The sequence below is a fragment of the Pelodiscus sinensis genome, chromosome 2 (assembly GCF_049634645.1).
Source record: "Pelodiscus sinensis isolate JC-2024 chromosome 2, ASM4963464v1, whole genome shotgun sequence".
Lineage (NCBI taxonomy): Eukaryota > Metazoa > Chordata > Testudines > Trionychidae > Pelodiscus > Pelodiscus sinensis.
The window spans coordinates 95,704,901-95,719,363 of record NC_134712.1 but is presented as its reverse complement, the minus strand read 5'-3'; the positions used below and the strand labels follow the sequence as shown (position 1 = coordinate 95,719,363).

The window sequence follows — 14,463 nt, the reverse complement described above, 5'->3', positions numbered from 1 at the left end:
ACAAAACAAAAATATTTAACTATAGGAGTAATTGTAAGCAAAGAGAAATGAAAACATATCTGTAAAAGAGAAAGTATGTAAATAATAATGCCACCCCCAAAGGGGTAGAAGTATGTTCTTGTTTTGTCTTTCAGAAAATCAGGACAAGCTGGTACCAGCTAAATACCCTACAACACCATGGATGTATTGTTGCAACAAAGATTGTTTTATGTTTTGTGTTTGTCTCATGTCTGTCTGTCTGACTAGCTAGTATACTGTGTTAAAGATAATCTGCACTAGGCAGGAAAGGTTCAATAAGCATTAAACATGTTAACTGCATTTAGAGAAACCCAGTGTAGATGGCTGTGGAGAGATCTCAGAGGGACTGAGGGTTGTTTCAGAAGAGGCAGAATCAGCCAGGGAATTGAAGCAGTCTGGCAACCAAGTAACTGGGTATGACCAGCTTGCTGGGCAGTCAGTGTGTTTGGGACAGGAGTGTTCCCAGGGGAGGCACACCCAGCCAGGCCTTTTGTCTTTGAAAGAGGAAGTTTTGCATTTAAAACCACAGGGCAATGGGGCAAGACCTATGTGGCCAAGGAAGGCTGCAGATTTTTCAACCTAAAAACCCAAAATTGTCAGCGTACACTTGGGATGAATTTGTTCCTGCTACTTATGCTAACTTTCATGACCACTGTACTGCAGTTACTAAGAATGTAACAATGTTCAATGTGCAGGATTTTATACCAAAACCCTGGAAATGGTTAAAAAAAAATGTACCCAAGAGCACATTGTATGTTCAAAAGCCTTGTAACACTGGTATTTTACTGTTAGTACTTGTAATTAGTGTTGAAGCTTCTCACCTGAGAAAGGGGAATTCCAAAATTGGTGTGTGATGTGAAAAGGGAAACTGAGGCACACCACCAATTTTGTTTTCAGGGCTAAATGCAAGGATGCCTACACTATATGGGATGAGAGCACATAAATTCATGCACTGTTAATTGGGTTTCAAACTGTTGCCCAAGCTGCCCTGGATAAAATCACTATTTTTTCTCTCGCTCTGGGCAAAGTCACCTAACCTGGATAAAGAGAATATTTGTTACATTACAATCACAAACACATGTTGCCTCACAATACCTTCTCTTAAACAGATTAAATACAAAGTGACACTACGAGTATACCAGATATCGTAGTGTCAAAAGGGGGAGTATGTAGGGATAACATATTAATGTATTGAAAATGATTCCTCCAAATGGAAGTGACTCCCCATAATTTGTTCCCCACAACTTAGTGTTTAGATTTATTATTAATTCTTCTTATTATTATTATTATTATTAGTTAAGATTGTTAAATGTTTAGATTTATTATTATTATTGTCCCTTTAGAATATAATATATTAGGTCATGTAACTTAGAACTGTTAAAAATATAATCCTAACTGTTAAGAATATAATCCTATGTAGCCAGAAACAGCCCCCTCCCCTTTCTCTGCGCTCCAGGGCATACTCAAGCTTGTGCAAGGGGCTGCTTGAAATTGACATTGCAGAGATACATTGTAACAATGCATTGTCAAGCCACTAACTCTGCTATGGGAGCCAAGCCCTGTAATTGACTTAAGGGCATTGTTACTTAATTGAGGCCTGTTCTCTTTAAAACATTGTAACTTTATTCAGCACTCAGAGAATGTTTTAAGCAATACCACCCAGAAACTTTCTGTAACTACAACTTTTATTATTATACAAAATACTGTATGAATGTATGAGAGAGTGCTTGGATGATGAGTGAATGGTTCTGAGAGGTGCCAGCCTGAGAATACAGCAACAAAGGGCTGAAGAAGGCGTCAGGTGCCAGTGCAACCAAAAGGTGTCAAGTGGAGAAACTGGAGGTCCACCCGATGAGATCACTGATGAGCACCTGGCAGCCACCCTGGAGACATCAGCATGATGCAGCAATTTCCATAGACTGGCATAGGAAGAAATTCCTATAAGAACTGGACTAAAAAACTATGGAATCAGAGTCCAAGGTTCTGCTGCCAGCCTACCAGGAGCTTCAGATGCGCATCTGATCAGGACTTCGCTCCCCACTACCATCACTTGTGTACAGAGTACCTGGCCAGTATCCTGTCACAAGCAACTTCCAGGCTGGTAACTATACACAGAACTTGAATGAATGGATGTATGAATGAATGGTTTATATATATATATAAGTGTATAAGGGTTAAGTAGTGTTAGGAATAAGTAGTTAAACAATGTTGTTTGCTTCTATCTTTTCTTTATTTTTTATTATCTTTACAATAAATGTGGCTTTTTGCCTTATCCCCCTCATAAGATCCTGCTTGCTTTTTATTTGGTACAACAGCCAAGAGTCTGCCCAGGTGGCTCGACCACCCCGCCTCCGCCTGTTTTTGAGTTGCATTGGGTTACCAAGTCTTCCTGAATTGTCAAAATGGATCCCCATCTGGAAAAGTTTGGGAACCGCTGAGCTATAGCTTGTACCAGTGTCATCCAAAGGCAAGAGTTTGTGGCTGCCTGTCTTTGCAGCTAGAGCCAGTGAAGATGTTGCTGAAGCATGAGAGCCAATGGTGGGGAGTAGGGGAACCTGAGCCCACATTGCTCCGTAAGATTCCAGCGTAGGAACTTTGAAAACAATGGCCAGATACAAGACTCAGGGGTAGATGCCCTTATGCCTGTTCCCTGCATCCTCTCCTACTTGTCTCTGTTCCTCCATCTGTGCCACAGGTCTGTCTTGGGGTTCCCCATGGTGTCTTTTCAGGTCATGCACTATAGCACCTTCCCCATCTGCAGCAACTCGTCCTCAGCGTCTGCTGTTGAAAGGCCTGCAGCGATTTGACTCTGAGGCCTCGGTCTGGTGGGTTGGAGACCTGGCAGCTTCTCTGCAGGAGGCTACAGCACTGGCTTGGGATTCTAGAGTGGGCTGAGCTGCTCCCTTTTGAAGGCTTCTTCCACTGGGATCATGCCCAGAAGTGGCAAGAGGGTGGAACTTGCATTAGCCAGAGCAACTTAACTCCCATCTCACTAGTGTGGGGTTTGTGCATCCCATCACACACAGCATCTCCTTTAGAAAAACAAACTCTCTTCCATAGCTTGCAACAAACGCTGTGACACAGAAGGTTGTATGAAAGTGAAGGAAAGGGCAGAGGAATCAATTTGGCTTTTTTTTTTTTTGGTAATTTAAACAAAAAGTGTCCCCTAAGACTCCTCTGAAGAGCAGAGATATTTACCTCATCAGTTAGTGGAAAGAGATTAAGATTTAAGGCACTCCACTGAAAAAAACCAAGACCTGCAGTTCTGAAGTTACTAGTAGTTTGGTGCTGGTCTCTACAGTGTGTGACAATCAAGGAGGTATACAGTACCAAACTGCCATTATTTTCTAATAGAGTTGCCAGTCTGAAGTTCTACTTTACAACAATTCCCCATAGCCCGCTCGGGACTGCTTTGTGGCCCCAAATCCCCACAATACTGAGTACTACAAGCAAAACCCCCTCTGCTAGGTCAGTGCTAGGACCTGGTCTTGTGTGTCAGAAATTTGTACCTCACTCAGCCCCTGAAATGTACTGTGTTTTATTCTAATTGATCTCACAGGGTCATGCAACACTCTGGTGCATGTTCATAGCTGCTTCTGCAGTAAAGGCTTCGTGCACTGTTGATATCTTCTCACTCTACATCATTATAACACACAGGCTGCAAATAAATGCACATGTATTTTCCACATTTTGCACTTCATTTTTATCTGAAGTGTTTTTGTGAAATGGTGGAAGACAATAGTGGTGGGGGTGGGGGTCTGGTGCAGAAATACTAACCAGCATTACATTCACTGCATAACAATTCTTTCATATCATGATTTTTCTTTTGCCATAAATGACACTACTTCAGAATTTGGTTCACATCAAATCCTACTACACTTCCATTATAAATACAATGATAACAACCAACATGCTACTAGCCCCAGATACACCTGTGAAATCCCCATTCATTTCTACACTGATTGGGTATCATTCACCACCACTCAAGAACTGTCACCATCACTTGGTTCTTTCGCTATCTATTATCTTCAATTACAATGGTTCTTCTAGGGTAGGTATCAATGTCCACAAATATGTAACGGTACTCATATCTTCCACTTTCAGGATTCTGTAATAAGGAAAAACATGCAAGGGTTATTTTGCCCTTTCAAATTATGCTTGTTGACTGTATAATTAATTGAAACAATTTTACCTCTTTAACTTCCACGTGGACTGTCCCTTGTTTTCCCTTTTCTGAGCCTTCAATGTAAAACTTTAAGCGCATGTATTTCAATCCATCTTTTACATATTGAATGTGACTAAGAAAAAGGAAGAAGGACACATGATGACATTCTGCATATTTCCGTATGAGACACCATGCACATTGCAGGAACGATATGTAAACTGAAACATCTGTACTGACAGCAATTTTGTCTCAGTGTCTGATCTATCCTGCATCACACTGCCAGGTTAATTGTATATTCTTAACTCTCACAAATGGTTGTAACTTGTTCAGACATAAGATATTTTAAGGAAAAGGTGCCAGACAGCACTTTTTTTTAAAACTATAAATCCTTCCTCAACTATATTTTAATGAATTGCACTTGACTTAACACTCACACTAAGAAGAGCTGTTCAGCTATAGTTGGAGGGAATGTAATCCAGTGGTTTCAAGAGATGCCAGAATAATCTTTTAGGCAACAAAGCTGTTTAACCTAGGACCATTTTAGGTATCTGAGGAACTATTGTACAGGTGCCATTTCCAAAAAATTGTGGATTCTAGCCACACACACTTAATATCAGTCATCTGATGGGAGTTAAAATTAAGAGCAAGAATACTGAAGTAGATGTGTTACTCTAGTAATAAAGACTGGAAATGAAAACAAATGGTGACTGATTTTATTCATCTTCAGGAAGCTGGTATATGGTAGAAAAAGTAGCCAGTGGTTTTATTGGCTCTGAAATTTAATTTTGATAGACTTGGTGGCTGACTAAAGATTCCTTGCTTGTAGATATTAGAAGTTGCATTCTTCTGGACTCCTACTATTCAACAGCCAGCCAGGAGACTGCAGAAAGCCAGGGCTTTTGTCAGGCATGGTGGCACTGCATAGCTAGTTCCTCCTGGTTGAAAATACTCCTATTGAGGTCACTAGCATCCCTCTGTGGGATCTAATTAGCTCACATTTAGGCTAATGAACCACCACACTATTCGGGTAACTTTGGGTCCAGAAATGCAAAAATATACCCAGTGAGCATGCCAATATGTATTTTGAGATGTGGGTCTGTCTGCACATTTTACTGCAGCCTCTCTTAAGAGAGTCCAGACTCAAAAATAAATGGAAAAAAATCAACTGATAAAAAAAAAATTAGAACTAGAAATCACAGAAAAATGCAAATCACTTTGTCACTCAGTTATGGCCCTAGAAAGATAGTTCCTGTTTTACAGACAGATTCTTAAAACTTCTTTTTTACATGTCAGTACTCAGCACCTGACTGAACAACATTTTTGACACACAATTTGGTAAAAATAGAAACTTTAATTGTGATAAAAATGATCTTCCTCCAAAACAAAAATCAGAATTTTAAGGATCAGTTTTCTATGCAGGCCCAGCTATCTACTTCACCTTAAGTGGGTTTTGATAAAATGAAGTTCAAAGAGGTTGCTGTGATGTGAGGACTTCGTTGTGTGGGCACTGTACTGAGACAGAAGAAATCCACCCCAGCAAAATACTTTCAGTTGAAGAGCTAAAGCAAGTGAATATGACAAAAAAGAGAGAAGTTTGAAAGTTATAAATTTTCTTAGGGTATGTCTACACTTGTACCCTCTTTCGAGAGAGGGATGCAAATTAAGCAGAGAATTAAATATCCCACACTTCATTTGCATATTTGAGTTATGGCGCTATTTCGAAATAGCAGACGCTGTTAAGACGTGGTTATTTTGAGAGAAAACCCTTCTCTCGAAATAACTTTTGTTCCTCATACAATGAGGTTTACCAGGTATTTCAAGAGAAGGATTTTCTCTCGAAATAACCGTGTCTTAACAGCATCTTATTTCGAAACAGCGCCATAATGCAAAATCACGGCTTCATTTGCAATTTTGAATGTCTTCATTTGCATCCTTCTCTAGAAAGAGGGGGCAAGTGTAGACATACCTTTACTTTTAGAGGACAGTCAAGGAATACTTTCAGAACACTTCAAAAGTGTTATGTAAGATCAGAACGGTTAGCGTATATTATATACGTAGCCTCAAGTGAAAGAACTATGTGACTGAAAGGTGATCCACGCTGGAGGTAAACAGACATTCTGCAGTATCATATTAAAGTTGTTATAAAACATATTAATTTTAGTATTCTACCGCTAAAGTGTTCCTTTAATTTCCTGCCAGTTTTATAAGAGAAGGAATTAGATCCATTGGAATTGAGGAACTTTGTGCATTTTTACATATAAGACAAGGAAAATTAATTTGTTCTTGACTGACTTTTTAGGACCCTTTCCCAGCCTTCTCTACTGTTTCATAAATAAAAATGCTCTTGTAAGTGACAGTTCAGCAAAAAGGGTCTAGCTAATCTCTGAACAAAACAGATCCCATCATAATGCTTTACATTTTATACAAATAATTCTGTGAGTTTTCAGATCAGCATAACTATAAATAGAAGAGAAATACTGCCAGCGTTTGCAAGCCTAATAGCTCAAATTCTACACCTTCAGAAAGATCTGCTTGAAAAAAAAATCTTCCACCTAAAATTCCTGCAAATGTTCTTTTTAACATTAGCAAACACTCGCTACATTAGCTACGTGCCATGTAAGAAGTCCTTCAAACAGGTTGATGAGTTCCTTTTAAAAATGACAGCGATTCAATATATCCTATGCAGCTAAGTTAGTTTAGATTTAATCTTAGCCCAAAGTGTCTTTGCCGAAATAGGTGTCTATATAGGACAAATTCAAACAAGTACCTGACAAGCTGTCGTCTTCCTCGTCGAGTTGACTCACCATAACCTTTAATGGGTTCACCAAAAACACCTATTACCTAAGAAAAAGAGCAGAAACGAGATATAGGATGTCTAAAATGTCACATTCAAAGAGATACTCTTGTGTTATCCTGCCTCCCCATCTGAAATAATTTTCATTTCACCAAAATGCTTCAAGTATATTATTGATAGTAATAACCCAAGAATTTAGGAAACAAACTAGAAGAGAGCAGCAGATTTCATATTAAATAGTATTTCTACATTTCAATGGATTTTTTTAAAAAAAAACTAGATTACTCAATAGTCCTTATTATCCTATAAAGATCTTGCTAATATTTTTGCTATTTCTAAATTAATCCTACTCACATCCCCAGTAATCTTGTCTGGAAGGCTATTATACACATTTACAGTTTTATATGAAAAAACGTGATTTTTTTTTAAAAAAAAGATCTTGCTTTGAGTTTTTTATTTGTATCTCGCTAGCCTGAACAACTCTATGGTCTTATTACTGTTAATGTCATCCTTCTTTCCCTTACATTATTTGTTAGTCACAGGTTGTGCAAATTAGACTAAAGTTTTGGGTGAGGGGTCATGTCTGTTTATTTGTACAGCACCAAGCACAATGGTGTTCTGGATCTTAATGGGACTCTTGTGAGTATCACAATATAGATAATAAGAATATATCACTATTGGGTGAAGAAAGAAGCTAAAAAGTATATGGTATGGTTTAGAGGGGGCCAATTCCCATATAATTCGTGGAATTGTGTGAGAATAAGTCAAGTGGAATTTGCTTTAGAGCTTAATGATTCAAAGAGCATGTAAGACAGCAGTTAAAAAGAAATCCTTTTATTCAACTATGGACTTGTAATTTAGATTTGAAGACCAACCTCAGGGTGAGATCTGCATTTTTCTAAGGCGTTACCATATATCTTACTGGGACTGGAAGAAGAAAATAGTTCTTTAAAAATCACATAAAACAAGCCACCTGAAATAGAGGGAAACAAAAACAAACAAAATTATAACAAATACGATCTGATGAACAATAATGAATAAAATATATTTACAAGGCATAAAGCTTTTTATATAACCTGTAATGCCAATCCCAACGAGCACCACTATGAAATAGGTAAAATCCCTGCCAGCTTCTTTTACTGTAATAGAGAGAAAAAACAGAGTAGTTACCATATTAGCGTATTATAATTTTATCATAAAAATAATTATCTTTTGTTTTATATGCCAGTCTAAAATTCAAACAGCACTTTTGTGAGTGGGTCTCATATTGGTAAGTGGGGAAAACATCAGCTTTTATTCCATTCCTTCTATTATACCTCAGCAGTAAAATAAAGAGACCATGAAAAGTTTTTAAGCCAGTTCTAGAAGAATTTTTTCAGCTAGTTAGTGTTAAGACCTAGAACAACCTGTGCTATTGCTCTCCTGCTGACACAGAAAGTAATTTTCTTTAAGTATCAGTAATACTTTTTCAGTAGCACAGTATTCAAGTTACAATATAACATGCATTTATAGCAATTTTTTTAAACCAGAGTTGGAGGAAAAAGTCAATACTAATGACACAGATTGTGAATGAGGAATTATCAAGTATGTGAACAATAAAAAGCCAGGCTGCTACAAGAGCATTTACTTAAGTCAATTGCAGTTCAGTTATATTTTGTAGTGTACAAGAGTAAAAAGTCTTATTCATTACAGCCTCTCCAAACGTTTTTAGAACTATAGAGGCCACTAACTTGTGTGGATTATAAACTGTGCTTTGCAGCAAAGTACAAATTAGCAAGGAAACTTAAATAACCTCTTTTCCTCCAGCTTTCTACAGCCCTCTATCAGCCTAGGTTTTTTCTAAGAAAAGTGCTTATATTTTCTGAATAAAGAAAAGAACCTACCTGTGTAACAATCACTTCTTGCTCAAAGGAATGAATGGGAGGAACCAAGGGAACAGGGATCATATGATGGAACTATCATCATACATTACATAATTACAATCATAATAAATAATAATGTTAGAAATAGATGAATGAATTACTATAATTTGAAGAAAAGTCATCTCATTCTATGCTACCCCTAAGCAAAGTATTTAGTTTTTTGTTTCACTAGAGTGGAACTAAAACAAACAAAAAACTATTAGATCCTTTAGGGTACTAAATTGGCCTAAGCTACATGTTATAAATTGCTTGATGGACAATCAAAGCATTTAAGATCAATTAAGATATCAAATTGTGATAGTCACTTATGCTGATCAGTGTAAGTGGGACCTCCTTGTGACAGGGTGTAGTCACAGAAGACCCTTTGAGATAATTCCCAGCGTTCTAAGCCACTGACACCTGCCTTCGGGCTCTCTGGGGCTCCCCAGCACCCTGTCCTGCTGGACTAGATCATCTGGTCTCCCCCAGACAAGGCACAGTTGTGGTTACTGCCCCCCTGAAGAGCAATGCAGACACTGAAACCCTTCAGCTCTGGGAGGATGCACAGCACCCAGAAAACTAACCCACGACAGGGAACAAAACACCAAATAAAGCCATCTTTCTCTGTGTAGAAGTTTTACACAAGGAAAGGTAATGAGGATGTTCACCCTCTTTATCAATGAAAGACAGTCATGCATACTGGTCGTTCCCCCTAGGTAACAAATATTTACAGTGGGCCTGGTAGTAAACAAGTGTTTTTATTAAATACAAGCAGTAGGGTTTAAGTCAGTGGTTCTCAAAGTGTGGTTTGCAAACGCCTTGGGCTGTGGCTAGGGGCTCACTCCTCTTGCAGCGGGGAGCCTGTGCTGGTGTTTGAGCCCTGCCCCCCCTGCAAGATTGGAGTGTCAGCACTGGCTTCCTGCTGTGGAGAGAGGAAGTGGTTGTGTGTGGTGCTGCTCCCCCCGACTGAGGGAATGGCATAGCCTAGAGGCTGGAAATACAGCCAATGGGAACAGTGGAGGTCATGGAGCTAGGTAAGCACCCCCATATTCCAACCTTGTACTCCCATGTAAGGATGTTAAATTGCGGTTAATTTATTAGTCGATTAGTTGATGAAATTTCCATCAACTACTTGACTAGTCAATAGGCACTTCAGAACATCACATGCAGGCCGGGGTCAGCGAGAAGCCACTGTCTCCGGGCTGCACATGAGTGCACCAGCTTTGAAATGTACAAAAGTCCCCAGCAGGAGCTCTTGTGCATTTCAAAGCGGAAGTGCACTCATGGAGTCTGGGATCAGTGGGGGACTCAGAGCCATGTTGTGCTGCCAATTTGAAATGCCACGGGGTGGCCAGGGTCAGCTTCTGCCTGGCATTTCCCCAGGCTCCAGGTGGCCCTGCTGCTTTGAAACACCACCTCGGCATTTCAAAGGGGCAGCGCCCTACAGCTGATCCCTGGCTCAGCTGTGCGGTGCTGCTCCTTTGAAATGCCGAAGCGGCATTACAAACGGGCATTGCCATTTGAAGTACCCACTCTCCTCCTCCTCCCTCCCCCAGTGCTGTGTCTATCTGATAGAAGGGGGGAAGAGAAAGAGGGGGAGAGGAAATTGACTGGTCGACTTACTATCCAATAAGCATTTTCCCTCCTTACCCTCATCCTACTCATGAACCCCACCTCCTGCCAAGACTCTACACCCCTGCCTTGCTCCTGCACCCCACCTCCCACTCAAACTCCCACCCCCACTTGGCTCCTCTACCCAACTTCCCGGACAGACCCTCCATCCCCATCTGCACTCATTTTATCATCATGGATGGTTGGCTGGTGGTGCATGGAAAAGTCTGTGTTGAGTGGGGTGGTCCGCGGGCCAAAAAGTTTGAGAAACACTGATGGAAGTGATTTCAAGTGAAAGCAGAAAGATTAAAGTAAGTTATTAAGTTTAAATTGAAATGAAAAAAACACTTAGCTAGTGCTAATTCACTTAAAATAACTTATGGCCAGCACATTCTTATCCTAATGAGCTGTTCTTGTTTTAGGCATAATCTTCAGGTCAGAGACTTTTGTACTCTAACCTGGGTCCCCAGCCCTTTATATTCTTTCAGGATTTTCTGGAGCAGCCAAACAGAACGGGCTGATAGCTTCCCCTTGCTTAAATAGTATTTTCCTCAGGGTGGAAATCTTTCGTTCTATATTCTCCCTTCCATGGAAAAATACCTGGATCAAAATGCCATCCCAATTATCAGCTGGTGTGGTCACATATCTAACTAGTCAAAACACCTTTGGACTTACAGGACAAACAAAGCTATTTATAAATCGTTAAGTTGATCACCAAGTTGTTAAGGGTTCCGGGCATCCAGTGATGTCTCTCATTAGCATATTTAAAACTATAAACAATCTTATAAAAGAATGATTCATACACCAAAACAGGATATATAGATCCAGTTAATTGTTACATTCAAAACGGATAGGTTACATGAGAAATTTTGTCTATAGCGTCTCCAAATTATGCATATTTATATTTGTAAGATGATTTTCATTAAATAGTGAAGGGGGGGGGGGGAACAACCACACTTGTTGGCCTCAACATTAGGTCAGAGAAATAGAATTATATGGTTCAGCACGTTCCTATTAGATTGAAAATTAATCAAATAATTATGAAAGACGAAGATGGTTCTTGGAGAGTAATACAGCTGAGATGGCTGAAAAGTGGGATCTCCACTATGGACTATACCAAAGCCTCTTACATTGCTTCTTCCTTCCCTTTTGAAACAATTTGGGTTGTCTCCCCTTCTATTGGTGATCAAATGGCAACATTGGTCATTGGTGGCAACTACCCTGATTACATACATGGAAAAACACTACCAGAAAAACATTCACTATTTTTTGTAACTGTATTAGCTACAAAGGAGGTGCCAGTACCATGTGATCAGCCATCTCTCTGCAGGCAACTAGCAAATGGACCAATGTCTGGAAATCACTTTCTTAATTCACTAAACTAAGCCAGTTTTAATCTTCAGGAAATGACATGGATGTAGAATTTATATCAGGGACATGAAAATGTGTTTATTCAGGTAAATATGTAAGCAGTGAAAAAAATCAGTAATTACATGTTTACAGGTTGAGGAAAGGGGGCAGAGGCAAGCGGGAGCTAGCACTTGCAGAGCCAGCTAACTCCCCCTGAGCACCGGGTCCCACCTGCTTTCCCCCCTGCTGCCTCTTACACAGAGGCAACAGTGAGGGGATGGGGGAATAGGAGGCTCTGCGGGAGCTGGTATGCACGAACACCAGCTCCTGCCTCACCTGCCCTCCGCTATAGCCGCTGATACAGAGGCAACAGTGGGAGAGGGGTGGCCTGCATGTAATTGTGAAGATTAACTGATGAGCCCAGGCTCAACCGTTAACCAGGTATATGTTTACACTTTCACATCCCTAATGTACAGGGTTTAAATCACCTCTACATTCCTTTCTGGTTTTTTCATATTAATCAATGGATGCTGTGCAATCTAAGATCACTGTGGCCAAGTGGAAGAAATCCTTAGAGGTGAGTTGCAATCTCCACATTAAAGAGGGACTGATGAAACTGATATCAAATATTAATCTAATACATAGATTTGGAAATTATTAGGTACAAAGCCACTCTTCCTCACCTAAAGACTGCTTTTTTGTTACAATGGTAATAAGAAAATGTGATGTGTGTTTGGAGGAAGAAAATTATTTTAGAAGAGTTAACATTTGAATTTGTATCAGCCTTTAACCCAAATATTGCTGATTAGGTTTATTTTTTTTTCCTATTTTTTCTCCAAGGCTGGAGTGGTGCTAAAAGCTGACTGCAGGCAGGCAGAAGGCAAGAGAATAGGAATGTAGTGTTAAACTTCTGCATGCAAGGGGATCCAACCATAACTGGGGAGACAGATGGAGAGCACTGTGTGTTACTTATGTGGACCCTACAAAACATATTAGGCCTGTTCCAATTAGCCTACCTATAAGAAGCCTGCCACTTACCTATTGGCTACATCTAGAGTTTTCCGTTAAAAGCATTTGCGGAAAAGAGCGTCTAGATTGGCATGGACGCTTTTCCGCAAAAGCACTTTTTGCGGAAAAGCGTCCATGCCAATCTAGACGCGGTTTTGCAAAAGAAAGCCCCAATCGCCATTTTTGCCATCGGGGCTTTTTTGCACAAAACAGTTTTTAGTTGTCTACACGGGCCCTCTTGCGCAACTACATTTGTGCAAGAGGGCTTTTTCCCGAACAGGAGCAGCATAGTATTTGCGGAAGAACACTGACAATATTACATTAGATTGTCAGTGTTCTTCCGCAAATTCAAGCGGCCAGTGTAGACAGCTGCTTTTGCGGAAAAACTTGCCAGTCTAGACACAGCCTGTGAGTGTGTAATACACACATACCAGTTAAAAGTCAACTCTGTATAAAGTTATGCTAAAAAATGCAATGTATAAACCAGGGGATGAGTTGCAGCTGTGGGAATCAGTTTTATATTCCTCAGTTGTAGGGCTGTAGATGGTCACTGCTATTTAAAACCAATGCAAGTTGCTAATTAATATTGGCCATAGCTTCACTTTCACTTACCTTTCTGAGCAGCCGACACGGGTGCGCCTCCTTTGTGACTTCTTTGCACAGACACTTGTTTGCTGTTATTCCCAGCTCTGAGGGATCCTTCCTGGGTCCAGATATTTTGTTTTGCACCTTGGAAAAGCATACGAGGACGCAACACAGATTCTATGTGGGAAAATTCCTGCCCCCACATAAAACACCGCCAAGTCCTTAGAAACACTTTCCCATGGAGGGCAAGCAACCACTTTCCTGTCGAGCCTTGTAACTTCTCGCTGCATTTAATAACTCGTGTAAACGAAGGAGAAAACATCATGAGGCAAAACAAGTCTTAGTATGTTACCAACAAACAAAGATCTATGTAGATTAGTTGAACTAAACCCTCCCTTGATTATTGCAGGAAAGATCTTAACTTAATGTAATCTGCACCTAAGCAACGCATACATAGTGTGTGCAATGAAGGTGCTGTCCCTTTAGTGAAACAGAATTGGAGCAATCTCTCAATTTGAATTTGCTTTTACCTTGTTGATTTACTTTAATCGAGAAACCTACATTACCCTGTGCTCGCTGACATTTTCAACTTCCTCCATCACGTTTGCAAAGTTCCCTGGAAAAAAAATGCCATGAGGTCCTGGGAATTGTAGTTCACAGAAATTCGCCTCCCATCTATATTTAATAGTAGCTGAAAGGAAAAATGACTACAACTACCACAATGCAAAGCGCCAGCTCCTGCCTGTGAGATTAAATTGCACCGACACAAACCTACAGTAATTTCAATCTCCTGGTTCTAGAACAGATACCACGTAACAAAAGTAGTAAGGGAGGCTGGATGCTTTTGACTTCCTTTAACTCTCAGCGCTTGTGAATGAAAAAGAGCATATGTTTTGGAGTGTTTTCTTCTCTTTTCGTTTTTTGAAGGTTTCCAATTGTCATTTTAGGAAAACATTATGACCTTGCAATAATGCGAACTGCCTATTGTTTTGCAAATATAGTGGTAAAAGAAGCATTTCTTCCTTTTTCAA

The 14,463-nt window shown here is 39.9% G+C and overlaps 1 protein-coding gene across 1 annotated transcript; it reads right to left on the bottom strand.

Annotated features, from left to right (window-relative positions):
• Positions 1–3,677: 3,677 nt before the first annotated feature.
• Positions 3,678–14,048, bottom strand: TIMM21 (translocase of inner mitochondrial membrane 21). Its single transcript, XM_006121412.4, has 6 exons — positions 13,460–14,048; positions 8,054–8,116; positions 7,853–7,950; positions 6,951–7,024; positions 4,211–4,316; positions 3,678–4,126 (listed from the first exon to the last, which is right to left on the bottom strand). Exons 1-6 carry the CDS (start codon positions 13,755–13,757, stop codon positions 4,034–4,036), a joined length of 732 nt encoding a protein of 243 aa, XP_006121474.1. The 5' UTR covers positions 13,758–14,048; the 3' UTR covers positions 3,678–4,033.
• Between the last annotated feature and the right edge of the window lie 415 nt (positions 14,049–14,463).

Coding starts and splice junctions, on each gene's coding strand:
- TIMM21 (XM_006121412.4), bottom strand. CDS start 13,757: ATGATGTTTTCTCCTTCGTTTACACGAGTTATTAAATGCAGCGAGAAG. Junction 7,951..8,053: donor CGTTGGGATTGGCATTACAG/GTTATATAAAAA, acceptor CCTCTATTTCAG/GTGGCTTGTTTTATGTGATT. Junction 4,317..6,950: donor GGAAGACGACAGCTTGTCAG/GTACTTGTTTGA, acceptor CCTTTTTCTTAG/TCACATTCAATATGTAAAAG.